At 37.4% G+C, this 10337-nt stretch overlaps 1 protein-coding gene and 1 non-coding gene across 2 annotated transcripts; both read left to right on the forward strand.

The window, feature by feature from the left end:
• Positions 1 to 390: 390 nt before the first annotated feature.
• Positions 391 to 497, forward strand: LOC112752355 (small nucleolar RNA R71). Its single transcript, XR_003176795.1, has one exon. It is a non-coding gene; the product is annotated as a small nucleolar RNA R71 (small nucleolar RNA).
• A 7021-nt stretch (positions 498 to 7518) lies between these two features.
• LOC112748645 (uncharacterized) lies at positions 7519 to 7854 on the forward strand. Its single transcript, XM_025796873.1, has one exon. The coding sequence runs from the start codon at positions 7519 to 7521 to the stop codon at positions 7852 to 7854; it is 336 nt and encodes a 111-aa protein (XP_025652658.1).
• Positions 7855 to 10337: the final 2483 nt, after the last annotated feature.

The following is a 10337-nucleotide window of genomic DNA, read 5'->3' on the forward strand; positions in this document are numbered from 1 at the left end:
CCCCATGTAATTCACCTCTGCTATTGCAGGGTTCTCAGGATCATAAGCTTTTTCTTCAGAAGATGCCTCTATAGTACTGTTAGATGATTCCTTCAACGCATTCAGACTCTGAGAAATCATATTAACTTGCTGAGTCAATATTTTGTTCTGAGCCAATATGGCATTCAGAGTATCAATTTCAAGAACTCCCTTCCTCTGAGGCATCACATTACTCACAAGATTCCTTTCAGAAGTGTACATGAACTGGTTATTTGCAACCATGTCAATGAGTTCTTGAGCTTCTGCAGGCATTTTCTTTAGGTGAATGGATCCACCTGCAGAATGGCCCAATGACATCTTTGATAAGTCAGACAGACCATCATAGAATATATCTAGGATGGTCCATTCTGAAAGCATGTCAGAAGGACACTTTTGGTCAGTTCCTTGTATCTCTCCCAAGCTTCATAGAGGGATTCACCTTCTTTCTGTCTGAAGGTTTGAACATCTACTCTAAGCTTACTAAGCTTTTGAGGAGGAAATAACTTGGCTAAGAAAGCCGTGACCAGCTTATCCCAAGAGTTTAGGCTATCTTTAGGTTGAGAATCCAACCATATTCTAGCTCTATCTCTTACAGCAAACGAAAAAGCATAAGCCTGTAGACCTCGGGATCAACCCCATTGGTTTTAACAGTATCACAGATCTGCAAGAATTCAGTTAAGAACTGAAAAGGATCTTCTGATGGAAGTCCATGAAACTTGCAGTTCTGTTGCATCAGAGAAACTAATTGAGGCTTTAGCTCAAATTTGTTTGCTCCAATGGCAGGGATTGAGATGCTTCTTCCATGTAAGTTGGAATTTGGTGCAGTAAAGTCACCAAGCATCTTCCTTGCACCTCCACCATTGTTATTGGTTTCGGCCATCTCAACTTCTCTTTCGAAAATTTCAGTAAAGTCCTCTTCAGAGTGTTGTGTTTTAGCTTCTCTTAGCTTCCTCTTCAGAGTCCTTTCAGGTTCAGGATCAGCTTCAACAAGAATGTTCTTATCTTTGTTCCTGCTCATATAAAAAAGAAGAAAACAGAAAAGAAGAGGAATCCTCTATGTCACAGTATAGAGATTCCTTTATGTGAGTAGAAGAGGAGAAGAATATGAGAGTAGAATGGAGAAGAGAGAAGATGAAGAATTTGAATTTCAAATTAAAATAAAAGAAAAATATTTTTGTTTTTATTAAATTAATTAATTAGAATTCGAAAATATAAAAAGAAATAAAATAAAATTGAAATTTAAAACAATTAGTTAATTAAAAAGAATTTTGAACAAAAAAGTTAGTGATTTTCGAAATTTGGAGAGAGAAAAGTAGTTAGGAGTTTTGAAAAAGATATGATTGAAATAGAAAACTTTTAAAATCAAACAAAAAGTCAAGTAGTTAATTGAAAAAGATTTGAAAATTAATTTTTGAAAAGATAAGAAGTTAGAAAGAATTTTGAAATTTGATTTTTGAAAAAGATATGATTGAAATTATTTTGAAAAAGATTTGATTGAGAAGATATGATTGCGAAAGAAATTAAAAAGATTTGATTTTGAAAAAGATTTTGAAATTAGCAATAAAAAAGATATGATTGAAAATTAAAAAGATGTGATTTTGAAAATTAAAGTTGATTACTTGACTAACAAGAAACAAAAAGATATGATTTTAAAATTTAAAGATTAAACCTTTCTTAATAGGCAAGTAACAACTTGAAATTTTTTAATCTAAAAATTAAATGTTGGTGAGATTTTCGAAAATATGAAGTAAGAATAGGAAAAAGATTTTGAAAATCAATTTTTTTAAAAAGAATTTCGAAAATATATAAAAATAAATGAAAAAGATTTGATTTTTGAAAAAGATTTGAAAAGATAGAATTTTGAAATTGAAATTTATGAGTAAAACAAGGAAAGATATATTTTTTATTTTTGAATTTTTAATGATGAGAGAGAAAAATACTAAATTGAAACAAAACATAAAAATTATGAATCAAAATAACCAATGCATGCAAGAACACTTTGAATGTCAAGATGAACACCAAGAACACTTTAAAGATCAAGATGAACATCAAGACTTATTTTTGAAAATTTTTAAGAAAAGAAAAACATGTAGACACCAAACTTAGAAATTTTCAAACTTTAGACACTAAAAATTCAAAAATGCATATGGAAAACAGGAGAAGACACAAAACAAGAAATTTTAAAGATCAAACAAGAAGATTTACCAAGAACAACTTGAAGATCATGAAGAATACTATGCATGAGTTTTCAAAAATTTTTAGGGAAAAGTTAAAACATGCAATTGACACAAAACTTAAAATTTGACACTAGACTCAAACAAGAAACACAAAATTTTTGGGTTTTTTTTTTATGATTTTATAAAAATTTTTTGGTTTTTTTTTTCGAAAATTATTTTGGGAAAAACTAAAAAGAAGAAATATATATATATATATTTTTTGTATTATTTTAGAAAATGAGAAATAAAAAGCTTAAAAATAAAATAAAATTACCTAATCTGAGCAACAAGATGAACCGTCAGTTGTCCAAACTCGAACAATCTCCGGCAACGGCGCCAAAAACTTGGTGCGCAGAAATTGTGATCATCAACAATGGTGCCAAAGACTTGGTGCTCTCAAACGTGAATCACACTTTGTCACAACTTCGCACAACTAACCAGCAAGTGCACTGGGTCGTCCAAATAATAAACCTTACGAGGGTCGATCCCACAGAGATTGTCGGCTTGAAGAAAGCTATGGTCACCTTGTAAATCTCAGTCAGGCGGATTCAAATGGTTATACAGAATTGATAATTAAAACATAATTAAAATATAAACTAGGATAGAGATACTTATGTATTCATTGGTGAGAATTTCAGATAAGCGTATAGAGATGCTTTCGTTCCTCCTGAACCTTTGCTTTCCTGCTGTCTTCATTCAATCATTCCTACTCCTTTCCATGGCAAGCTGTATGTTGGGCATCACCGTTGTCAATGGCTACATCCTGTCCTCTCTATGAAAATGGTCCAATGCGCTGTCTCTGCATGGCTAATCATCTGTCGGTTCTTGATCATACTGGAATAGGATTTACTATCCTTTTGCGTCTGTCACTACGCCCAGCACTCGCGAGTTTGAAGCTCGTCACAGCCATCCCTTCCCAGATCCTACTCGGAATACCACAGACAAGGTTTAGACTTTCCAGTTCTCAGGAATGGCCATCCATGGGTTCTAACTTATACCACGAAGACTCTAATATCTCGGACTTGGTCCCCTATATTAGATATCTAAGAGATACTCATTCTATCTCATCTTCATGTAGAACGGAAGTGGTTGTCAGCCACGCGTTCATAGGTGAGAATGGTGATGAGCGTTGATGACAAGTCATCTTAGCCTAGTTTCACTAGTCTTTTTCTTTTGTTTTCAATTGATTTTATGCACTTTCTTGAGCCATAAGTAAGCCAATTGAGTAGAATTTCATATTTCCTTTGATTCAATCAACCATGGAAGAATTAATGCAATTTCATGAGATTTTGTGCTATAATTGTCATATATTATGAAAGAATAACAAACTCATGATTTTAAGCATAGCTTTGATGTGTTTGGTTGATTGATGATAGGTGAAAAGAGCTTTGAAGAAGGTTGAAGAAAGAAGAAAGGGCAAGGAGCAAGAGAGAACAAAAAGCTTGAGCAAAAGCTTGCCTCAAACTTTAGCTCAAGCATTTGGAAGAGTGAATTCACATTGGTTGGAGCAAAAGCTTGTGCCAACGTTTGCCTCAAGCTTTTTGGCAAACGTTGGCGCCACACACCAACACCCTGGAGGAGAAAAGCTTGCGCCAACGTTTGCCTCAAACTTTTTGGCAAACGTTGGCGCCACACCAACATACCCTAGAGGAGAAAAGCTTGCGCCAACATTTGCCTCAAACTTTTTGGTAAACGTTGGCGCCACACCAACATACCTTGGAGGAGAAAAGCTTGCGCCAACGTTTGCCTCAAGCTTTTTGGCAAACGTTGGCGCCACATATGCATACAAGGGGATCAACGTTTGGTCTAAAGTTTGACCACAAACTTTAGCCCAAACGTTGGTAGCAGCAAATGGGGGCAGCTGATATGAAAAGCTTGAGCCAAAGTTTGCCTCAAACTTTGACTCAAGCTTTTATGATTCATGGCCCGGTTCACAATGGGTTTCTCTCCAACTCCAAGAGCAATCAACAGAGGCTTTTATCAACCCAATTCCATCAAGAGAAAAGGCCCAAATTCAAAGCTTGAAGACCATTTGAAGAAAGTGTATAAATAGCTTAGGATTTAAGTTTTTAAGAAGGTTTTTTTTGGGGAGAGAAGTTGGAACACTGACAGAGAGCTCACCTTTACATTTTTGATTTGTTGCTTTAGAATTCTAGAGAATTAGGAAGGAGAATTGATCTCTCTTCTTCCTTGTTCTTGCTCAGCACTCTTTACTTTTCTTGCTTTAGATTTTGGGTGGAGAATTGAAGAACTTCTGTTTCAATCTCACCTTGAGATCTTGTTTAAATTTCTGCATAATTGAATTTCCATTCCTGTTAATTGCTTCTTCTTCTACTCTTTCTGCAATTTACACTTCTTTATTTCCTTTGCAATTGATTCTTGCTGGATCTAGGAAGGCAGTGAGATCTAGACTCAGCTATCTAGTCTCTTGAGTCCTGAGATCTACAGTTTTAAATTTCAATTTCTTTATTCCATTGCTACACCAAGCTTTTTCTCATTTCCGTTTTAGATCCGGTTTAATTCAAGTCATCTTCTACGTTTCTGTTTATTGCATTTTACTTTTCCTTGTTTAAATTTCTGCAAATCCAATTCCCAATTCCCTTTACAATTCAAGCCATTTACATTTCTTGCACTTTAAGATTCTGTAATTTACATTTCTTGCAATCTAATTTTTTGCAATTTACATTACTTGCACTTTAAGATTCAGCCTCTTTAATTTCTCTGCACTTTAAATTCTTGCCAATTGTCCCTCTCCCTTTTTAATTTCATGCAATTTAGATTCTGTCGAATACAAACCACTCAAATCAACTCTTGATTCGCTAGACTAAGTCATCCACTAAACTAAAATTGCTCAATCCTTCAATCCCTGTGGGATTGACGTCACTCCCGTGAGTTTTATTACTTGATGCGACCCGGTGCACTTGCCGGTTAGTTTCGTGTTGGATCGTTTTCCACACATCAAGTTTTTGGCGCCGTTGTCGGGGATTGAAATAGATTGACAATGATTAAGTGAAGTGGAGATCTAGATCTAGCATTTTTATTTTCTGTTTCTCTAACTTTGGACTAACCCACTAACTGTTTGAATTTTTGCTTGAGCTAACTACAAATTTATCATGGATTGAAGTACTACTATCCTTCTGGTTTTGTATGATTTTTATGTCTTGTTTGCATGTCAGGGACAAAGAGAGCTATACCAACCTTTTGTGAACAAGACGAAAGAATCCTCAGGAGATTAAGAAGAGCCGAAAGAGGAAAAAACATTGTTGGAGAAGAGGATTCGGAAGAAGAAGAGTTCCAAGATATGGAGGAACATACAATAATTCCAACTAATCCACAAAGAGGAGCAGCTAATAACAATAACAATCCACCACAGAGAAGAGTTCTGGCTTCCTACACATTTGCAAATCCTAGACATTGTGGGAGTAGCATTCATACCCCAAATGTTAATGCAAATAACTTTGAACTAAAGCCACAACTCATCACATTAGTTCAAAATAATTGCTCCTATGGAGGAGGACCACTTGAAGATCCAAATCAACAGTTATCCACTTTCTTGAGGATTTGTGACACTGTTAAAACCAATGGAGTGCATCCTGACAGCTATAAGCTACTGCTATTTCCATTCTCTCTCAGAGACAAAGCCACCCAATGGTTGGAATCTTTCCCAAGAGACAGCATTGACAATTGGGATGATCTAGTGAGCAAATTCCTTGCCAAATTTTACCCACCTCAAAGGGTTATCAGATTGAAGACTGAAGTACAAACATTCACCCAAATGGAGGTTGAACCATTATATGAGGCATGGGAAAGGTACAAGGCTCTGATCAGGAAGTGTCCCCCTGAAATGTTCAATGAGTGGGATAGATTGCAGAATTTCTATGAAGGCTTGACATTGAAATCTCAAGAGGCCTTGGATCATTCAGCTGGAGGCTCTTTGCAACTCATGAAAACTGCAGAAGAAGCTCAAAATCTCATTGATATGGTAGCTAACAACCAGTATTTCTTCGCTCACCAAAGGCAACGCCAACCATCACAGAGGAAGGGAGTGATGGAGTTGGAAGGAGTGGACTCAATCCTAGCTCAAAACAAATTGATGCAGCAGCAGATTCAACAATAATTTAAGCAAATGGCCAAAAGGATTGATAGCCTCCAAGTTGCAGCAGTAAGCACCAATCAACCATCAACCACATGGGGAACAAATGAAGAAACTCAAGAGGAGCAACAGTAGGAGCAAGTCCAGTACATGCACAACCAAAACTCTGGATCAAATGAAGTCTATGGTGATACTTACAACCCTTCATGGAAGAACCATCCAAACCTGAGGTGGGGAGATAACCATAACCAAAACCAACAACCATGGCAAAGAAATTCAAATCAAAACACTTCAAGAAACAACCAGAACAACAACCAGCAGCAAACCACCCAAAACCCTTACAGAAAACCCCAAAACAACCACCCCAACTCCAGCCATTATCCATCCAATAACCAACCCACGAACCAAAACACTTACCACCAACCCGCAACACCCCATAACCAGCCAATTTCACATGACTCTCAAAGAATCACTAACTTGGAAACCTTGATAGACAAAATGTGGAAACACCAAGAAATGACAACCAAGAACCATGAAGCCTCCATGAAGAACCTAGAGAGGCAGATTGGGCAAATCTCCAAGCAGATTTCTGTTGAGAGACCATCAAGTTCCCTACCAAGTGACACAATTCCAAATCCTAAGGAAGAATGCAAAGCAATACAGTTAAGAAGTGGGAGAACATTGATGAGCAACAATGACACTACAAGGAAGCAAGCGGAGAACAGCAAAAGGCCAATAAAGGGGGAAAAGCCAACACACGCAGAGGAAGCCAATGGTAATGATGCAATGGCAAGCAAGCAAACTCAAGAAAAGGAGGAACAATCAAAAATTCCAAAAAAGGGGAATGAAGCAATTGAAGAGCCAACCAAAAATCAAAAGCAACAAACAAAGAAGAACTTTGTACCTCCACTGCCATATCCCCAGAGATTCAACAAGGAGGCTAAGGATCAACACTTTCATAAGTTCCTTGAGACTTTCAAGAAGCTAGAGATCAACATTCCCTTGGCTGAAGCACTTGAGCTAATGCCTCTGTATGCCAAGTTTTTGAAGGAGCTTATTAACAAGAAAAGAAGTTGGCTAGAAAAGGAAACTGTGATGCTCACTGAAGAATGCAGAGCACTGATTCAAAAGGGACTTCCCCCTAAACGTAAAGATCCTGGGAGTTTCTTTCTACCCTGTGCCATTGGTAACATGACTATCAGCAAGGCGCTGTGTGACCTAGGGGCTAGTATTAATCTGATGCCCTCCTCTCTAGTGAAAAAGCTGCGCATGAAAGAAGTGAAACCAGTACAGATATCTTTAGAATTGGTGGACAAATCAGTAGTGTACCCAAGGGGTATAGTTGAGAACCTTCTAGTCAAAGTAGACAGATTCATTTTTCCTGCTGATTTTGTGATCTTGGAATCTGATGAGGATGATAGTGACTCTATTATACTGGGAAGGCCATTCTTGGCCACTGCTAGGGCCATTGTAGACGTAGAAAAAGGAGAGTTGACCTTAGGCTACATGATGAAAGTGTCACACTGAGTGTCTCTCCAGAAATAAAGTTCATCAATGGAAAAGAAGATAGCATGGAAACTGACGAGATAGAACTACAGAGGAAGGAAGAAATTGACAAGATGATCAGCAATCACCTCCCAAAGCAAGAAGTAGATAATGTTGTGATGAAAAGTCATCTTAGCCTAGTTTCACTAGTCTTTTTCTTTTGTTTTCAATTGATTTTATGCACTTTCTTGAGCCATAAGTAAGCCAATTGAGTAGAATTTCATGTTTCCTTTGATTCAATCAACCATGGAAGAATTAATGCAATTTCATGAGATTTTGTGCTATAATTGTCATATATTATGAAAGAATAACAAACTCATGATTTTAAGCATAGCTTTGATATGTTTGGTTGATTGATGATAGGTGAAAAGAACTTTGAAGAAGGTTGAAGAAAGAAGAAAGGGCAACGAGCAAGAGAGAACAAAAAGCTTGAGCAAAAGCTTGCCTCAAACTTTAGCTCAAGCTTTTGGAAGAGTGAATTCACATTGGTTGGAGCAAAAGCTTGCGCCAACGTTTGCCTCAAGCTTTTTGGCAAACGTTGGCGCCACACACCAACACCCTGGAGGAGAAAAGCTTGCGCCAACGTTTGCCTCAAACTTTTTGGCAAACGTTGGCGCCACACCAACATACCCTGGAGGAGAAAAGCTTGCGCCAATGTTTGCCTCAAACTTTTTGGCAAACGTTGGCGCCACACCAACATACCCTGGAGGAGAAAAGCTTGCGCCAACGTTTGCCTCAAGCTTTTTGGCAAACGTTGGCGCCACATATGCATACAAGGGGATCAACGTTTGGCATAAAGTTTGACCTCAAACTTTAGCCCAAACGTTGGTAGCAGCAAATGGGGGCAGCTGATATGAAAAGCTTGAGCCAAAGTTTGCCTCAAACTTTGACTCAAGCTTTTATGATTCATGGCCCAGTTCACAATGGGTTTCTCTCCAACTCCAAGAGCAATCAACAGAGGCTTTTATCAACCCAATTCCATCAAGAGCAAAGGCCCAAATTCAAGGCTTGAAGACCATTTGAAGAAAGTGTATAAATAGCTTAGGATTTAAGTTTTTGAGAAGGTTTTTTTTTGGGGAGAGAAGTTGAACACTGACAGAGAGCTCACCTTTACATTTTTGATTTGTTGCTTTAGAATTCTAGAGAATTAGGAAGGAGAATTGATCTCTCTTCTTCCTTGTTCTTGCTCAGCACTCTTTACTTTTCTTGCTTTGGATTTTGGGTGGAGAATTGAAGAACTTCTGTTTCAATCTCACCTTGAGATCTTGTTTAAATTTTTGCATAATTGAATTTCCATTCCTGTTAATTGCTTCTTCTTCTACTCTTTCTGCAATTTACACTTCTTTATTTCCTTTGCAATTGATTCTTGCTGGATCTAGGAAGGCAGTGAGATCTAGACTCAGCTATCTAGTCTCTTGAGTCCTGAGATCTACAGTTTTAAATTTCAATTTCTTTATTCCATTGCTACACCAAGCTTTTTCTCATTTCCGTTTTAGATCTGGTTTAATTCAAGTCATCTTCTACGTTTCTGTTTATTGCATTTTACTTTTCCTTGTTTAAATTTCTGCAAATCCAATTCCCAATTCCCTTTACAATTCAAGCCATTTACATTTCTTGTACTTTAAGATTCTGCAATTTACATTTCTTGCAATCTAAGTTTCTGCAATTTACATTACTTGCACTTTAAGATTCAGCCTCTTTAATTTCTCTGCACTTTAAATTCTTGCCAATTGTCCCTCTCCCTTTTTAATTTCATGCAATTTAGCTTCTGTCGAATACAAACCACTCAAATCAACTCTTGATTCGCTAGACTAAGTCATCCACTAAACTAAAATTGCTCAATCCTTCAATCCCTGTGGGATCGACCTCACTCCCGTGAGTTTTATTACTTGATGCGACCCGGTGCACTTGCCGGTTAGTTTCGTGTTGGATCGTTTTCCACACATCAAGCGTCACATAATCATCACATTCATCATGTTCTTGGGTGTGAATGAATATCTTAGAATAGGAAAAAGCTTGAATTGAATAGAAAAACAGTAGTACTTTGCATTAATACTCAAGGAACAGCAGAGCTCCACACCTTAATCTATGGTGTGTAGAAAATCTACCATTGAAAATACATAAGAACAAAGTCTAGGCATGGCCGAATGGCCAGCCCCCAAAACGTGATCAAAGGATCAAAAGACAATCCAAAGATGTAAATACAATAGTAAAAAGTTCTATTTATACTAAACTAGTTACTAAGGTTTACAGAAATGAGTAAAAGATGTAGAAATCCACTTCCGAGGCCCACTTGGTGTGTGCTTGGGCTGAGCATTGAGCTTTACATGTGTAGAGGCTTCTCTTGGAGTTGAACGCCAGTTTGTAACCTGTTTCTGGCGTTTAACTCCACTTTGCAACCTGTTTCTGGTGTTTGACTCCAGAATAGGACAGAGAGCTGGCGTTGAACGCCAGTTTTCGTCATC

The sequence above is a fragment of the Arachis hypogaea genome, chromosome 15, assembly GCF_003086295.3.
Source record: "Arachis hypogaea cultivar Tifrunner chromosome 15, arahy.Tifrunner.gnm2.J5K5, whole genome shotgun sequence".
In the NCBI taxonomy this organism is placed as follows: Eukaryota; Viridiplantae; Streptophyta; class Magnoliopsida; order Fabales; family Fabaceae; genus Arachis; species Arachis hypogaea.

Bases quoted from the DNA above. Each gene is read 5' to 3' on its own strand.
- LOC112748645 (XM_025796873.1), top strand. From the start codon at position 7,519: ATGACTATCAGCAAGGCGCTGTGTGACCTAGGGGCTAGTATTAATCTG.